The sequence below is a fragment of the Zalophus californianus genome, chromosome 1 (genome assembly GCF_009762305.2).
Source record: "Zalophus californianus isolate mZalCal1 chromosome 1, mZalCal1.pri.v2, whole genome shotgun sequence".
In the NCBI taxonomy this organism is placed as follows: domain Eukaryota; kingdom Metazoa; phylum Chordata; class Mammalia; order Carnivora; family Otariidae; genus Zalophus; species Zalophus californianus.
Window position 1 is genome coordinate 124,378,788 of NC_045595.1, and position 19,013 is coordinate 124,397,800.

Consider the following 19,013-nt stretch of genomic DNA (forward strand, 5'->3'; position numbering starts at 1 on the left):
CGACCGGTTCACAGCTTGCTTGACATTGCCCTCTGTTGCCGCTTGTTGCCCACCCTTCCCCGTACCCACTACAGATTTTGTGTGGTTTCCAGCATCCAAACCTCATAGTCAGCAAATGTAATAATGGTGGTATTAAGTAGTCTAGCCTGTAGTACTAAGTATTAAAAATGATTCCATCGGATTTTAAATATTTAACTTCGTGAAGGAAATGGAAAGAGGGCCCTTGGCTATTTAAAAAAAAAGACTAGGAGATGCTGGTTCTCATGGTAACCACTTGGAGCTTTTTCCCAGTAGTAGTGGTTGATACTGTGACATTTTTACAGAAGGCATGAACTCATACCTGAGTTGTTTTTGTTTTTTTTTTTTTAAGATTTTATTTATTTGAGAGAGAGAGAATGAGAGATAGAGAGCACGAGAGGGAAGAGGGTCAGAGGGAGAAGCAGACTCCCTGCTGAGCAGGGAGCCTGATGTGGGACTCGATCCCGGGACTCCAGGATCATGACCTGAGCCGAAGGCAGTCGCTTAACCAACTGAGCCACCCAGGCGCCCTCATACCTGAGTTTTGTCTTACAGCGAGTCAGTGGGAAGTGGCGTACAGTGGATCGGCTACGGAATACACTTTCACCCACTTGAAACCAGGCACTTTGTACAAACTCCGAGCATGCTGCATCAGTACTGGTGGACACAGTCAGGTTGGTTTTGTTTTGGCATAAAAGTAAACTTCTTGGGTCAAGTTCAGACAACCGATCCATACCGTCTGAATAAAATTCCTATTTCAGAATGTATCGTGGTAATGCGACCCGCCACGGTATCACATCAGGAAATGAAAACTCTCGAGTTTTTTAAATTGTGCTTTAGAGGACAAAAAAGATAGGCCCCGATGATTCTCAGCTGAATCGTGGTATTGTCAGGTACAATTGTCACTTAGTTATTTCTTAGAAGACTTTGGCATGATCACATGTGACAGCTGAAAATTGAATGTTGCCTGACATTCATATTAGCTAACTGAGAGGAACCTCCGTTATTGCAATGATAGAAAAGCAGAGAATTTAAAGTCAAAAAGATATGACCTCGTGTACAGCTGTGCTGTTACTACATCTGGCAATTTTGTGAGAATGAGATACACCTTCCCCAAGGTACTTTACTGCCATCTGTTGGAAAATTACTACAAAAACTGTATAAATCTATGATGACAGAGCTGAATAGACACCTTTGCAGTTGTGCAGTGCCCAACTTACACAACTGTAGGCAGCAGCGTATTCCTTATTGTCTGCTCTTTATTTGACCTTAGACCAGCCAGGTAACATGTCAGGAGCCTTGGTTTCAACCACACCGTGTTCTCGTAACGCTCAAAATAACCTCATAAATACACAGGGAGTGCCCTAGAAATCAGATAGTTGTGTAAATGGCTTTAACTTATATTCAGAAAGTGCGTGAAAGGCAAGGTAGTAAAAAGCCATTTTCATTGTAGGGCTATTTAACACTATGGTTTGAAACCATCCTGAGAGAGAGACAGAGATGGTGGCTTAGGGCCCTGTGCTGGGTTTATTTTTCCCAAGAACGCGTGCCGTTACGGTGCCTAGCTTTGCTGTCAGCATACCTCCAGTGTTGTTGTGTTTGTTCTCTTTCTCCCCCGCAAGGATAGTGGTACTGTGATGTCTAGACTACCCGTATACGGGAGAGAGAGACTGTGTGAAAAGGGGGTCCAGTTAGACCACTCTCCAGAGCCAGAGCTCTCTGGAATGCTTCCCCAGGGTGGGATATACCCACTTCAAAGCCACCAGTTGTCCCCAGGCACCTCCTGTGTGTGAGGCGTGGCACAGAGGCTGTGCTGCTTGAATGTATGGAGTCCATCTCCTCTGCAACACTTCTTCTCAGGAAGAGTAATGAGTTTGATTGAGCTGCATGCCCGACACCCCCCACCCCGCTGCCGCCCTGTTTTCTCCTGTCTCAGAAAGACCGTCAACTTCTACATCACCAGCCTTACACAACCAGATCCTACAGAAAGAAGGCCTACTTATTTTAGCATTAACAGAACCTGCTGGTTAATGTCACACTCAGTTGATTAATAATGAATTTATTTGCTTTTCTGCTCTGTATGTGGATGGTTAGCCATTTATGGCACCATTTAAAAATTTCATCCAGCTGTTGTTTTGTGTTCTCTTCTGTCCTTGTGAAGGATCTCTGATTTTGGTTTAAAGGAAAGTAATTGTGTGCTTAGAACAGACAACCCATGTCTGTGAATGTGACTTCAGATACCATTTTTACCAGTGCCATATGCAGTATACGGTCACACTTCACATACACACATGCGCGCATACACACGAGGGAAGGTCTTGTTGCATAAAAATTATGTGTACACAAGTAGGGCATGGCGTCAAAAATCTGAGCTCAGACTTCAGCAAAATCAAAGAGTAGGATAGAGCAAAATTCAAATGATAGTGCAGGAAAAGATGGGATGAAGTGTAAGAGAACACAGCCAGCCTACCCATGTTGATACTCTCCACTTGGAGCTCCTCCAGCCTTTGTTTCTCTACCACCCACTCATCCTGGACACTTACCTCCAAGAATTTAGTTTCCCCCACCTCCTATCTTCCCCCCCTTGCCCTCCTCTTCATTATGGTGATCCACCACCTTGTCTGAGTTTTGTGGGTTTTTTTTTTTTTTTTAAGTTTTCTGTTTGCTTTACCCAAAACCCAAATCCAGTTTTGCAAATCTGTACCTCTTCTTCGGTGGAGGGGAGGGAGAAAGATGGGAATTCTTGCCCTCGTTGTACTTCAGTAATGTCTTGAATTATTTCCTAATTTTTTCAAGTCTTATATATTAATATATTTACTTCTTCAATTGGACTAAAGATTTTTTGAGCAAAAAAAATTATGTGTACACATTCAACATGTAACCCCCTTTTGGTAGCATGTTCAGTTAGAGGGTAGAATTTGCCTGGCATGTAGAGGTCTAGTGAATTCACAATAACTAAGAGATGGTTCTCACCGGTGTCTCTCCTGCAGTGTTCCGAAAGTCTCCCTGCTCGCACGCTAAGCATTGCACCGGGTCAGTGTCGACCACCGAGGGTCTTGGGTCGACCAAAGCACAAAGAAGTCCACTTAGAGTGGGGTGAGTAAATAAATCTTCACATTGACAATGACAACTGGGACAATTGGAGATTGAATCTAGGATTTAATGCTTTGTTACTAGGTCGGCAGTCTTCTAAAAACCATAGTGTTTTTGGTTGAAAATGTCCATTTTCTGTTGAATGTGTGCTGGCTGGGGTTCATGTTCTCCTGTGCTCTGTCGCTCTTCCTCCCGTGCCTTCTGGTGCCACACATGCTGGGTGGGCATCCTCTGTCCTTCAGGGGGCACTTTCTAGAAGATCTTGCAGAGCAGCCAGTCTTTTTCAGGAATTTTTCAACTTTATTCATAAAAGCAAAGTTGTGCTCAATTTAGAGATGAAAGCGAGAGGTGGTTTGTAAGGTAATGTCTAATTCTTTCGTCCGGTGGGCCCTGACGCTTTGTGGTATTGATTCAAGCTGTATGAGCATTTCCTGTTGTGTCAGCAGTTTACAGCATGTAAAATTGCAAATATAAACCTGCAGAACTCTGACTGCTTTTTCCCCACCACTTAAGTCTACCACATAATAAAATAGTTTACCAACTCTGGGTCATTTATCTTGATTTAATGGGACCTTTGATTTTAAGTCCAAGAGATTTTCTAATGTACCTTGCTTTCCGTAGAGTGTAAAGACATTTCCCTAATGGTTTTATTGTTTTCAAATTATTCTATTAATATAATTAAATGTACTTAAATGTACTTGCTTTGGAAAGTACAGATAATATCATTCAGAAGCTCCTCCATATCTCTTCTCTTTTGGCGGGGAGAGAACGGCTCCCCTGTAAGAGAGATACTGAGGACCAGTCACGTGACTACGTGACGTTTTGCAAACCTGGTGGGTAACCAGGTGTGACGTGGTCAACTGGAGGCACAAAAATGTTCTAAGATGAAAAGCATTCTCCATTCCCAGATGTTCCTGCCTCAGAAAGTGGCTGCGACCAGGTCTCGGAGTACAGTGTGGAGATGACAGAACCTGAGGATGTAGCTTCCGAGGTGTACCACGGGCCAGAGCTCGAGTGCACTGTTGGCAACCTGCTCCCCGGAACCATGTATCGTTTCCGGGTGAGGGCTCTGAATGATGGAGGGGTGAGTACAAGCTTGTACGCCATAATCAAAATACAAGGTTCTAACTTCCCTATCCACCCTCCTGAAATTCCTCAGCAGTGCCTGTCCAGCCTTGACAACCGTTAAAGTAGCATATGTAAAATCTCTTTTCTGAAGTGATATATTATTGTGATTTCCTATTGACCCAGCATTGGAAATTTTGTCTTGTCCTCGTATCATTCTGTTTTTTTAAGATTTTATTTATTTATTTGAGAGAGCACAAGCAAGGGGAGGGGGAGGAGTAGAGGGAGAGAGAGAAGCAGACTCCCCACTGAGCAGGGAGCCCGAAGTGGGGCTCCATCCCAGGACCCTGGGACCATGATCCGAGCCAAAGGCAGACGCTTAACCGACTGAGCCACCCAGGCGCCCCCTCATATCATTCTGTTAAGAAAGAGTTCAAGGTTAATAAGAACATCACCCTTTAGATGCTCTTGGTTGTTTTAAAGATAATTTCGTTACTCACTCGTTGACTGTATTAATCAGTTATGGGAAATTAGGTCTACATAAGAAGTCCTTTACCATATTGTCTAAATGACCCAGCAGTATCTTAGGTCAGTTTTCAGAACTAGAGTGGGGTAGAGGGCAGGGAGTCCAGCTTCTTGTTTTTGCTTTGTTTCCAGTGAAGACTGGAGAGCTCTTCTTGGCCCTGTCTTCTGCTGTTCCTCTGGGAGGTGTCGAGGTGGCCTATCAGACTGGAAGTCTATGTCTGTATTATACCCATATTTTAAATTGCAGAGTGATGTGGGTTGGGGGTAGATTGCTCACGATAAGAGCAAGGTAACCAGATACAGTCTGCTTTCTGGTGCAGACTGCTCCTACAGACCCCCAGGCATACTCATGATTTGTACAGTTGAGTTCCATACAAATAAATAGATGGAATTCATTGATGGGATTTTTAAAAATAAGAAAGCACAACCAACAGCAGCACGAAGTTGTTGGTGACTTTTTCTCATTCTCAGTAGTCCTGCACGAGCATGGCAGAGGGGAACATGTCGGTCGCCAGTCCATCTCCTCCGCTAGCCACGCTCAGTGGTGAAAACATTTGTCCTAAAATAGGATTGCAGGCCTTTAGCAGGAGCTGGATTCCTTCTAATTCCCAGTTGGGAAGGAATTTCAGACACAGCACAACTATTGAAATTTAAAAAGAAAAAAAAGACCAGTGTAAAATTGAACAAAAATGTTTTGACAAGAAGATAAGAAAGCTTATGCACCTGAACGTCTATAACCAAAAAGAGCATGGAAGGGGATGACCACAGATGCTGCAGAAACTGTTGTGCTGTTGTTTTTGCTCATTTTCCCGTCTGCTGTTCAGGGCATCTCCGCCATAACAAAGATAAATGTGCAGCTCTGTGCCTCTGAGTCTTACTTTCTGTCTCCTTTCACTAATTTATCATCTAAAAAAAAATTGTCATCAGCCTCAGTTTATTCCTGTTCTATTGAAAGCTAACCACACATCTGACTGTAGTCAGCTTCTGAGGTCTGTTCCATAGAGCCTCTCTCCCATCCACCCCCCGCCCAGTGTATTTGCAAGTCGTCTTGGAAAATTTGAGTGGTGTTTTGGTTGTTGGTTTTTTTTTTTTTAATCTTTTTTTCCCATTTTGGAAAAGCATAGTCATATGTTTCAGTAGCCTGGAAATTATTTTATTGTATTCTTTGCCCAAACTATTTGTGGTATCACAAATTCCCCTATTAAATTGGGTGATTATGGTTCTCTCGAAATAATGGCGGTTGGCTCTGAGTAGTGTGATCACCGAAGGCCGTATAAAGAAAAGAGGAGTGCAGTATAAACCTTCAAATAGTTGAAATGGTGGGGTCATGCTGAGAACATGTTAACAGGAGCATTCATTTTCAAAATGGAAAATACCAATAACTAGAACAAATACCTAGAATTTGATAACCAATTTCAAGTAGATTTTTGTGTGTTGAAAATTAAACTGCGGTGTACATCTGATTTCATTTTCTTTGATGTTCTGTGGGAAATGTTAGAATGCTCTGTTGTGTCAAAAATCAGCGTGTTTTTATTTCTGATATCAGAATAAAGGAAAAATGGTAAACCAACTTTGTGATCCTTTGGAATAAAATGACATACTTTATTATTAGTAAACATTTACCATTCAGGGAATGTATGTAGGAAAAAAACTTTACACACATTCAATTGGGAGTGAAAACCACTAGGTAATATTTTTTAATCAGTTGGACTGATGCTGGTGTTAACCTAGCCCTTACATATGCACACATACACATGTGTGTGCACAGCATACATACAGGCCTGTGTGTGTTCTTCTCTTTCAGTATGGCCCCTATTCTGATGTCTCAGAAATTACCACTGCTGCCGGGCCTCCTGGACAGTGCAAAGCACCTTGTATTTCTTTTACACCTGATGGATGTGTCCTAGTGAGTTGGGAGGTAAGTCAGATGCGTGTTCTGCATCAACTCCTGTTTCTTCTACTTTGTCTGCCCCCAAATGCAAGTTGTGAGGAACCTGCAAAGCTAAAATTCACATGTAAGTGATTTTTACACATTAATCTCCCTTGGCACTTGCTTATATCATTCAGAGTTATGGACATTTTCTCACTTGTCGCAATTGAGAGGAAGTTGAGTATCTCTTTCACGTCTTTCTTTTGTATTTGAAATCTGCAGGGGCATGTTGCTCTTTTTCCCCAGTTCAGTTAGTCGAACATGAACATCATAGGATTTTCTTCTCAGTGACATTAACCATGCGAATTTCTGCTTTCCAGAGTCCTGAGAGCTCTGGTGCCGACATCTCAGGGTACAGGTTGGAATGGGGAGAAGATGAAGAATCCTTAGAACTCATTTATCATGGGACAGACACCGGCTTTGAGATAAGGGATCTGTTGCCTGCTGCACAATATTGCTGTAGACTACAGGTAGGTGGACACTACTCAGATGTTACTCATAGACACTGGTGTTCCATGAGACACTGGGGAGCTTACTCAAAGGCCTGTGATGGAGGCTATCGAGGGATGATATGGAAAAAGTCCTTTTAAATACAAATAAATGTAATTGTTTTGGTATCTTATAATTAATTTCTGCTTTTCTAGGAGGTCTGCAACATAAGAAGAAAAACCAATTTTGCATAACTCTGTTTCTCACCACCCTAATGTCTTGCTTGTGAATTCACTGAATAAATGACCAAGTCCAAGGCAAAGGGGTCACAGCTCCTTGGGGAAGGTTCCTTCTGTCTGAATTCTCCCGACATGCACATTTCAGTGGGAGAGATGCTTAAAAAAGACAGATGATGGATATGCTGGTGGTTAAATGGAGCCAGATACAAACATTAGAGTGATTTGCACTAGTCTGCATTAGATTACAGGATCTACCTCCCGCTTCCCAGTGACCATTAACAAGGCTGGTTAGCTGTAAGCTTTGACTCAGGAGTCCAAATAGAATAACATCAAGAACAGTTGGTTGGCTCCTAGCCTAACCCCTCAAAGTGACAGCAGTCATGAGTTTACTTTTACTTTATGGACTCAGATAAGTTATTTTTACCCCCTCTGTAAAGCCCTATTGTCCTAAGAAAACAGGGTTCTTTGTCTATTTCTTTCCATTTGCTTAGTAACATTTTTTGAGCATGACTTTGTGCCAGAATCAAAGGATGATCAGAATGATCAAGAGGTGAGGTACAAAGATTAGTCCGATGTGGTTCTTGACCTTGGAGAAGTCTGTCTTCACACATGTTTAGACTTAAATGGATTAAGAAGCAAAGATGCCAGATTTAGGTTTCCACCTGATTTAAGTGATCAATCAAATTGCTTATTACAAGTCCATCAACGTAGCAGTGTCTCTGACCTCTTTGGAGAAAATATTCCCTTCGTAAATTAATTTTCAGATCAACTGAGACTTCTTTGTTGAATTCTGAAGCCTGCTTTATCATAAACATTCTGATTAAACTCTTTTGTTATACACCTTCCTTCCTTCTTGAATGGAGCACCTGGGACATAATTAACTCTTTGTCAGTGAGTCAGGGTCACAGCACATTATCTGATCTTTATAATAGCAGTGCTGAGTCATTGGGAAAAGGTTACAAAATATGTGCTACACTCCTGTTTTGGGAACAAGGCAGGATATAAATAAAGAACTGTCTGCCACCACAGGAAAGAACTTCACTATGCTTTTTGAGTTTTAAAATTTTACCAAAAAGAGTTGAAGTATTGTCATGAAATAGGACTAGATACGACAAATACTACAGTAGAGTTTCAAAAGTGATTTGTTAGCAAATGAATGCTCTGAACTTCAGTAATACGTAAGTGTTATAGGGACACCTGGGTGGCTCAGTCAGTTAAGCCTTTGCCTTCGGCTCAGGTCCTGATCCTGGGGTCCTGGGATCGAGTCCCGCATCGGGCTCCCTGCTCAGCGGGGAGTCTGCTTCTCCCTCTGCCCCTCCCCCCACTTATGCTCGCGCGCTCTCTCTCTCTCTCTCTCAAATAAATAAAATCTTTAAAAAATAAACATAAAGTTATAACTTTTGTTTTGAACCTTTAAGAGCTCGGACTACTTTCATTTAGTTTTGTAATGTGTCCTCATAAACTCTTCAATGAAGTAAATGAGAACTAGATTTTAGAGTACATTCACGTTTGTAAGGAGTCTGCTAAATGTTTTTCTCTTTATAAGGAAAAAAATACATGTTTAATGACATGCATTGACTACATCTTCTGTACCAGGTATTGTTCTAGTTGCTGGGGATACAGCAGTGAGTGAAACAGACAGCTTCGCCCTTACAGAACTTACATTCTCATCAGGGAGTAATTAAATGAAATATACCCTATGGTGGTGATAAATGCTATGATGGAAAATAAAGCAAAGAAGGGAAATAGGAAATGAGGAGGATCACAGTGGGTGGGGGTGGGGTAGGGTGACTACAAATTTAAATGCGGTGTTCAGAAAGGGCTCACCGAAAGGCAGCCCTTGAGAGAAGGCCTGCAGGTGTCTAGGGAAAAAGCTTCCTGGACAGAAAGGGCAGCAAACTGCAAAGGCCCTGAGCCAGGAGCAGACTTGGTGTCCCTATGAAAACAGCGAGGAAGCCAGTGAGGCTGGAGCAGAGCAAGTGAGAGGGAGACTGGTAGGTGATAAAGTCAGAGTGGCAGTGGGTTTTGGGGGGAGGGTGGTGGTGGTGAGCAGATCAGATAGGATCTTGCAGGCTTTGTGAGGACGTTGAAGTTTATTCTGAATATGGTGGGAGGCCGTGGAAGGGATACGAGCAGTATCCCAGTGCTTGCTGTGGATGGAGAGTATCAGGCAAGGGCTGACACCCACATACCAGGTAGGAGGCCATTACAGGAGCCATATGAGAGTTGAATATGTTGGACCGGGCTTTGGTGCAAGATATGCTGGTGGCCTGGATTGGGGTATGAGAGGAAGAAAGCTGTCCAGTGATGTCTCAGGGATATGACTTGAACAACCTGAGGGATGAGAGGGACTACAGCAGGTGCAGTGGGGTTTTTTTGGTGAAGAGGGATGGGGTGGAGATGAGGGAGCTCTGCGGACACTTGAGTTTGAGATGCCTATTTGACGTTCAAGTGGAGATGTCCAGAGGGCAGTTGGATATATACTGGGCTGGCATTCAAGACAGTGGTCTGAGCTACACAAGTAAATTTGGGAGTAGGCTATAAATGGCATTAGGATATAATATGGCATTTATCCCTGAGATATGATATAAATGGCATTTACCTCCAAGATAAGATGAGATCTCGAAGAGTTAGAACAGAGATTTAAAAAAAAAGAAGAGGAGGTGTCTAAGACCTGAGCCCTGGTGGCCTCCAGTGTTGAGAGATCCAGGTGATAAGTCGCATCCGGCAGAGGTGATTGAGAAGCAGCGGAAGGTAAGTGGAAACGAGAGTATGGCCCTGGAGACCGAGTGAATAAGTATTTGATAGAGCAGTGACTAATGAAGGTCTCAGCTGTTGCTCTCAGTAAAATCAGAAAGGGCTGAAAATTGACTTCAGATAGGAGTTTATCGTTCACATGGAAAACTCTAGAAGAATACTTGCCATTTACTGCCTACCCCTGACAGTTGTTGGGAGGATGTCACAAGACAGCATATAACCTGAAGTGGGCTGTGCAAATACAAAGTGTTAACTTTAAAATTATTTTTCATAAAAGGTGACAATGGTGATATAATCTTCTGCTTTATTAACAGAGAAGTTGTCATTAGCATTTTTTGGGAAAGTGGTTGTTAAAGTGAACATTTTCTGAGATTTATTTCTACTCATGTTTCTAGAAGTAAGTTGTGTACTGTTACGTTTATGTGACAGCACCTAACATGGTGGCATTAGAATTTACATTGGGGTAATGTGGACTTTGTCTTGTTCTTGTCTTTTTAGGCTGTCAATCAAGCTGGAGCAGGGCCGTATAGTGAGCTTGTCCTCTGCCAGACACCAGCATCTGCCCCTGACCCTGTCTCCACTCTCTGTGTCCTGGAAGAGGAGACCCTCAATGCCTACCCTGATTCACCTTTTGTGTGCCTTGTACTGAACTGGGAAGAGCCGTGCAATAATGGATCTGAAATTCTTGCTTACAATATTGATCTTGGAGACGCTAGCATCACCGTGGGCAATACCACCACCCATGTTATAAAAGACCTCCTTCCAGAAACCACCTACCGGTGAGTGCAGGGAAGCAGAAATAAAGTTGCATCAACACATCAGTACTTGGGGCTAAAGACCCTTCAGGTTCCAAAGGCCAAATGAGTGAATCCTAATCATTCTTAATTAATACATTTAAGAGTACTGAATGCAAATACATCTTTAAAACTTGTGTTGCTTTGTACTTTGTGTGAGTCAGTTACAAATTTATACAATTCCTAACCCTTAAGGGGGAGTTTTCACCTGCTGCTTTAAATTAGTTCTTCCCTCTTGGTCTCTTTTCCCTCAGCCACTTTTCTTTGTACTTTTACTGTGACTCATGTCACTCTGTGGACACCCTCTGTCCTCAGCATGTACTTGCCCACCTCTGAAGCCGGGCTCCACTATTTCTTTTGATTCCCCCAAAGCAGACAGTGTTACAAAGCATCCATGATGTAGCTTTTACCCAGGGTTTTTGCTAGGGGGCCAGAGAAGAAAAGTACATTACACATTACTGAGCAGAGCTCAGTTAGCATCTGCATTCTTTCTCCTGCACCCCCGAGAGAGAGAGCCAGCTCCCTTCCTCTGCTAACACATCTTTTTCTCCACCATGGCCTCTTAAAATTTCAAATTACTTAGCTCTGTCTCCAGGTTGCCTTAACTCCTTGAAAACGGAAGGTGTACGATTAGATTAGCATTAGAAGAGTCCGGGAACTGGCTGTGGTTGCTGGGGTGTGCCTTCTCAGAGCATCCCCCTTGGTCAGGTTCCAGACGGTGCTGATTTATGATGGCGTGAAAGCAGTGCACATTCAGTATGTACAATGCCCATTCGGATTTTGAATTTCCATCTGTTCCTGGGCCAGTGGTTGTGTGGTCTGATCCCGTCTCTTGTGACACCAGGCTGGACCCATGCAGCCTTTCTGGTTTTCACTTTCAGACAGGTACTCAGTACATTACAGGAGATTATCAATACCTGATTTTACAATAGGCTTTGCATTAGAGGATTTTGCCCAACTGTAGGCTAACTTAAGTATTCTGAGTATGTTTAAATTGGCTCGGCTAAGCTTTGATGTTCGGTAGGTTAGGTGTATTAAATGCATTTTTGACTTACATAACTAGGGGCACCTGGGTGGCTCAGTCAGTTAAGTGTCTGCCTTCGGCTCAGGTCATGATCCCAGAGTCCTGGGATCGAGCCCCACATCGGGCTCCCTGCTCCTCCAGAAGCCTGCTTCTCCCTCTGCCCCTTCCCTTGCTCGTGCATTTTCTCTCTCTCTCAAAATCTTAAAATAAAAAAAAGAAATTGACTTATGTAACTAGATTTATTTTACTTTTCAGAAGCAGTGACGGGGTTTTTTGTTTTGTTTTGTTTTTTCTTTCATTATTTAAAAAAAATCTCTTTTGGGTATAGTACTACATAGACCGTGGGTCTATAAAACAATAATGTTTTATCTGTCCTTGCCCTCAGAGCGCTCACAGAGTTGAGGGACACTTAAATAGCAATAGTAGGACAGTAGGTTATTGTGACATCACAGGCTGAAAATAAAACTGTACAGAATCCTGTTGATATTTCAGAGAGGAAGACCCAGGTTCAGAGTGTGATCAGGATGCTTTGAAGTGGGACTTAATAAAGAAGCTAAATGGAGTGGGCTATGACTTACTTACAGGAAGAGGCAGGCCAAGGGCATTCTTTCATTTTTAGCCTTTCAGCCATTCTCAAAAAAACCAGTCTTCACTCTTGTTTGCTAACCACATGCCAAGTGTCTGTTGTGTCTAGAGCCCTCTAACCAGGTGCTGAGGAAATCCAGGGATGACTAAATCCACACCTTGACCTCAGGGAATTTCCCCAGTGATGACGCTCTAAGGAAACCTCACCATGAGGTGTACCTCTGGGGAAAAATGACCAAGGGAATGTCATTCCCCAGCTGTCCAGAGTATCACCTGACCTAATCCCTCTGGCCAAAAAAACCTCGGAAGAAGCCACACTAGTTCAGGGACTCACAGAAAGGTTTTGTGTCCATTCTGATCCACACCCATGTCTGCCCCAGAGTGAACTCAAACCCTCTCTCTGGTCAGCTCTATGAATAGTTTGGATCAGAAATCATAAAAGGTCTTTTTTATAAAAAGTCTTGTAGGGCAAGATGTTAGACCAAGAATTTTGCTTCTTCCAGACATTGTGCCTACCTTAAAGGTGATGTAAGTGACTATAAAACTTCAAGGTTCATGGAAGGATCTTATTATGGGGAATGCTGACTCTTTTCCAACATACAGTCTGATGACTTTGAGAAAGAAATCTAGAGCTCAAAGAATTGAATGGAAGAACAGATACGGGAATCTTTGCTTAATGATGAAATGGCATTTACAGTGGAAATTACCAAAAACATATTCCACAGAAATGATTGATTTAAAGACCTGTTTAAAAGTCCCTCTTAGGGGCATCGGTTAAGCGTCTGCTTTTGGCTCAGGTCATGATCCGGGGTCCTGGGATCGAGCCCCGCGTCGGGCTCCCTGGTCAGTGGGAGCCTGCTTCTCTCTCCCTGCTGCTCCCCCAGCTTGTGCTCGCTTGCTCTCTCTCTCTCTGTCAAATAAATCATAAATAAATAAATAAATAAATAAATAAATAAATAAAAAAAAGTCCTTCTCAGGGTACCTGGGTGGCTGAGTTGCTGAGTTGGTTAAGCGTCTTCCTTCGACTCAGGTAATGATCTCAGGGTCCTGGATCGAGCCCTGCGTCATCAGGCTCCTGGCTTAGCGGGGAGCCTGCTTGTCCCTCTGCCTCTGCTCCTCCCCCTACTTGTGCTCATGTGCGCACGCGCGCTCTCTCTCTCTCCCTCCCTCCCTCCCTCTCTCCCCATGTCAAATAAATAAAAATCTAAAAGTCCCTCTCAAGGTAATTCTATTTTAGATATTTTAATTATGTAGGGACTATAGAAGCATGAGTTTAGATTTGGGTACTAAAACTTCAAGACTATTTTAAAAGTATTTAATGGATGTAACGTAAACAATTCAGTATTGATATGCAGGGCCAGTATATTGAGCTGAATGTGGAAAGTCCCTCTTTAACCTGAACAGGGTTGTTTTGGAAGATCGCATTTCAGAAATTTCAAAATTTCAGATTTTGATGCGTGGCTTTTGCATCTAGTTGTACTGTGTGTTCTTGCCATTCCCCCAGCCCACCCACCCTCCAGAAGAGCTAGCTATCATTGCTGGCCAAGCAATAAGTAAATAGGATATTTCCTATTTAAGATATTAAGGTCATTATTTATATTTAAGATCTTTTTTTATACAACTTTAGACTAGTTTCCTGAGTACATAATTGGGTACTCTATTGTAGAAGTCTGATCAGCCCACAGTCTTGTTCTTTATATGTTTCAGAAACACAATTGCCATAATTATAATGAAATACAAAATGAGTATTTCAAGTAACTAAGGGTGTAATTTCAGTCCAATCAACGTTTACCTCACCTTTTTCTGTTCCATAAATTGGTTAAAAGATAAGTGAACAGATCATGATGTTCTAGACAAAAGTGTGGAATGAAACATTTTAAGCAGGCTATGGGGTTTGGAAAAAGTACTTGTTTCTTTTGTTTGTTTATTTGTTTTTAAACTTCAGCAGTTACACTTTGTTCTCACGCTGAGTTTGTCTTTCTCTGTTTTGCTGGAACAGAGATGTGCACCTCTACAAGCAAACCTACTGACACAGATGGGTTTTTAGTGGATTTGTTGCTTTTCCATTGGTGCTTACAAAAACATCCCCTGGTTTACGGATACCTTGTAGGGAATTGGGTTGGAATTATAATGCTGTTTTTAAGGGCATTACTTTTTTTTTTTTTAAAGATTGTATTTATTTATTCATGAGAGACAGAGAGAGAGAGAGGCAGAGGGAGAAGCAGGCTCCCAAGGAGCAGGGAGCCCGATGCGGGACTCGATCCCAGGACCCTGGGATCATGACCTGAGCCGAAGGCAGACGCTTAACCATCTGAGCCACCCAGGGGCCCTAAGGGCATTACTTTTAAGCTTAGAACTGAGTTTGGAATTGAGTTTGTGTTTTGGCTTGAGGAGAAGAAAATGTTATTGAAAACAGAGACATAATAGCTTTCTTTTGGCACATGGTGCCATAGGGCTCTGCGAGCCGGAGAGAGAGATCACCTGGGTCATCCCCTCCCAGTGCCCTGGCTTGAGTATCTCCAGTGACAGGGCAGTTGTTCCAGATTCAACTCACCAGGCAGTCCATTCCATTTGTGAATAACGAATTTTATAGTGTTACCATTATATTTGTTTAAAACTCCTATGCATCCAACATCTGCTCAGCTGATCCTGGGCCTTTGTCTAGAGCAGTGGTTATCACAGTGTGGGGCCTGAACCAGCAGCACCAGCATCACCTAGAAACGGGCTGAAATGCAAATTATCAGGCCCTACTCTAGACTTACTAAATCAAGAAACTCTAGGAGTAGGGCCTGGCACTCTGCTTTAATTAGCCCTACAGGAGATTTTGATGTATGTGTTAAAGTTTAAGAACTTCTGTCCTAGAGCAGTGATTCTTGGGTGTTGATGTATATGAGAATCACCTGGACAGCTTTTGCAGCCTACACAAGTCTGAGCCCCATTCCTTGTAGACTGTGGTTTAGTAGGACCCAGGGGGTCTAGACATCACTGTCGTATAGTGTCAGCTGTCCTCTACTTAACCATCCTCACTTCCTTCAAATCTGTCTTCACTAGCACGGGTTTTCAATTAGCTCCTCCATCCTCTTCACTGGGTGAGTTCTGTTTCTTGATGGACTCTATAATGAGTACTGCCCAGACCTCCAGGAATGGTCTGGTTGGCTGTCTGAGAGCAGAGCCAGACTGGCACCTTCCATGTTCTCCATATTGAGCAGTTAGGAAGGTTGCCTAAGATTACTTTTTTTGGCAACCTCATTATGTGTCTGACTCATACCGAGCTACCAAACAACTAAAACTTAAGGTAGATTTGTTCATTACACTCCTTTATGCCCCTTTGGCTAGGTAAAACAGAGATGAAAATAACATCTTTTGAGTCCTTAGGATATGTCCATCACTACATTAGCCTGTCAAAAAGTGAATCAAAAATCATTGTAACAAGATGAGGTGGGCTGAATTAGGAGACAAATTCTAAGTCAAACAGCTTGACTTCAATCCTGGGTCCCTCACTTACTGTCTCTGTGACCTCTGGCAAATTATTTAAGCTCTCTCTGTGCCTCAGTTTTTGATCTGTAAAATGGAGATAATACCTTTAGTTACCTCGTAGGGTGTGTTTTATAGGATTCCAGGCACCTCCTATAGGACCTGACACACAGTAAGTCAGCATTCAGTAAATGATCTGTTGCTAATGTTTGGTAGGGAAGAAATGAGGTACAAAGTGGGTTGTGACCAGATTATAGGTCTGTGAGAATCTGGCATCATTTCTTAAACAAGGGAGAGGGAGAGAGAAACTCAAGCAGACTCCACACTGAGCGCAGAGCCCCACACAGGGCTCAATCTCACAACCCTGAGATCACGACCTGAGCTGAAACCAGGAGTCAAACGCTTAACCGACTGAGCCACCCAGGTGCCCCTGGAAGGCTACGATCTTCTGAAGCAGGAATGTATTTAGCATCTACAACTAGTAGGAGGAGGAGGAGGAGATATTTTATTAGTGGATTTTTCAATCAAAAGCTATGAAGAATATGCTTAATTGAATTTCTTTGTTCAGAATTATCGGTGTACTGATGGGTATCACAGACTGCTGGGCACTTGGTTTTTTCACATCAGCCTGGCCAAGATAGAATTTCTCAAGAGTTAGAGATCACTTCCCTTAATTGGAAGGCAAAATTCCATTTCCCTTTTACTTAATATGCACAGCTTAAGATTTCAGAAACTGATACAATACATTTAAAGGGAAAAAAAGAAAAAAAACGAAACCTGGAGATCCTATCTAAGTTTCAAGATTACCATGTTACTTCAGCTAAAGAGAAGACTCTCAAGTTTGGGTTTGGGGTAGACTTTACTTAATCTAATAAAACTTGAAGGTCGGTTTTTTCTGAGGTGAATTCTTGGAGTTGTTCCTCAGGTCAGTGTTTGTTTTGCTCATTAGTCCTGAATGAGCTCCCACTGGAATTAGGAAATTATTTTCACACTGCATTTTTCACTCCCAAATAAACAGCAACTATCATAGTCCTTGTTCAGCTTTCTCAGCCTTGTAGACTCAGAGCATGTAATAATTTTACCAAAATGCAAGAAGACATGGCCTTATTTCTTTTCTTTTTTAAGATTTTATATTTAAGTAATCTCTACACCCAAGGTGGAGCTCAAACTTACAATGTTGCATGCTTTGCCTGCTGAGAGAGCCTGCCAGGTGCCCCATGGCCTCATCTAATTTTATCAGTTCCTCAGTTGTATTTCAGTTCTGAGTTTTCCTTTTCATTAGAACTAAGTAATGTTCAGTGCATCAGCTACACCGAAAAAGGTTTTTCATGCATTTTTACTGAAACAAAATGTGTTGTGTAAAAATGTAGATAAGTTGAGGTATTTTAAAATTTAAGTAGTTGACTTTGAAGCCAAAAGTTATTTAAATAATGTAAAAACAAAAAAATTTTTTTAACTGTTTTAGATGCCCACTTTATTGGCAAAAGGCAGTTGTTGAACTGAAAGTGGTCTGAATTAAAATGACCTCTTGATTGGATTAGAGACTGTGTTAGGTTCAAGTTCTGTTCGGAGAGCATGGTGTGCCAGAATGGACGAAAGACTTTGAGCCTAAAAAAGACAAAGTTCACACCAGATCTGACCTCTGTCTATTGTGTAGATCCGAGCACATGGCTGAACCCAGCCAGGCCTTAGTTTCTTCATTTGTAAAACAGAGTAATTCCTACCTCATGGCTTCAGCCTAGAAATTAGGGCTACTGTTGTACATATCGAATCTAGGCTTCAACGCCCAAGAGTAACTATGTCGTTGAAGCTGGGTCATTTAACCTCTCTGAGTTGAACTGCAGTTTTCTCCTCTCTCAAAGAGGAAATACTAGCTGCCACTCCAAAGCACAGTCCGATGAGCAGAGCCCGTTCTCCACGTTGCTCATTACAGGGGTTATTAACGCCTCCCTCTGTCTCCCAGCTCCGTGCCTTCCCCTCCCCTCCTGAGGATGCTTTACAGAGATGTGAATCCCTTTAGGTGTTGCTGGTTCCTTGGCCATAATTTGGAGAAAGGAAAAACATAGATGGTGTTAACAAATGACTCAAGTTACAAAGCAAGGTGGTGGTAATCAACCAAATGAGGCCGCACGTGTCCGTGCCCAGCGCTGTGCCCACCTCATGGATGATCAGCCCATGTTCTTTACTTGGGAAAGGAATGACAGTCTCAAAAGAAGTCCTAAGAATGGTAACTCCAGAAATTAGCACAAAAAGTTCACCAAAGTGCTTTTGCCCTTCGTGAATCCTTTTCTGGTTATGTGGTGAAATAGAAAATATCTAAAAATGGAAAATGCTTCCTATATGCCTTGTCTTAGTGAAGTAATAAAGTTTTTTTTGTAAATGCAGCAAAGATATTAGTATACCCATTTTGTAAATAAGGAAGCCATTAGGTGTTAGGTATTTTTCTCCAGGGTCACACCAAAGTGATGAGCAGGATTCCCAAAGAGGCTTCACTGCTAAAGAGAATTAAAATGCTACCATAGTATTCTTGTGGTGGTGGTGGTGGTGGTGGTGTGTGTGTGTGTATTTAAGGCCAAGATTAAGTGCCTACCAAACACGTATCAGTAAAAGGTCAGAGAACCATAGAGGTTCAATGTAAGGAATATAATACCTATCAAAATATTATAGAGGCTTTGGAGAAATAAGTGAATAAACAAAGAAATCAAGTATTAAATCTATTTCAATACTTTATTTTTGTATCTTGATACTTGTATTTTAGAAACTCGTTTTTAATTCTCCTAAATGAGTCAGATCTCTCATTTCTTTTCTTGAGCAGAATAACAATTGTAAGCAACCCATTACCTTACTTCCTATTGTTTTTAGAGTAGCTCAGGGCTGTTTGGGCTGCACAGAGCAAAGCAGTAGAGTCACTCGGAATACAAGGTGAGCTGGGCTCTGGAGGACCATGGGCAAGCAGATAGAAGAAAGCATCTTGGACTCCGGGCTCTAGGAATACCTGTCCGTACAATAAAGGGAGAGAATGGTAGTTGGACAGTAGAAAGACATTAATATAAACCTTGTAGGTGAGGAGATTTGTCACA

General features: G+C 42.2%; 1 protein-coding gene across 8 annotated transcripts in view; it reads left to right on the forward strand.

Annotated features, from left to right (window-relative positions):
• Positions 1–19,013, forward strand: part of FNDC3B (fibronectin type III domain containing 3B) — a 342,488-nt gene that overhangs the window by 291,239 nt on the left and 32,236 nt on the right. For all 8 annotated transcript variants that reach the window (XM_027587529.2, XM_027587528.2, XM_027587526.2 and 5 more), the window contains 6 exons: positions 574–692; positions 3,009–3,114; positions 4,020–4,195; positions 6,506–6,619; positions 6,952–7,101; positions 10,555–10,835. In XM_027587529.2, coding sequence (XP_027443330.1) covers positions 574–692; positions 3,009–3,114; positions 4,020–4,195; positions 6,506–6,619; positions 6,952–7,101; positions 10,555–10,835 — 946 coding nt within the window. The remainder of the gene's footprint in view (positions 1–573; positions 693–3,008; positions 3,115–4,019; positions 4,196–6,505; positions 6,620–6,951; positions 7,102–10,554; positions 10,836–19,013) is intronic.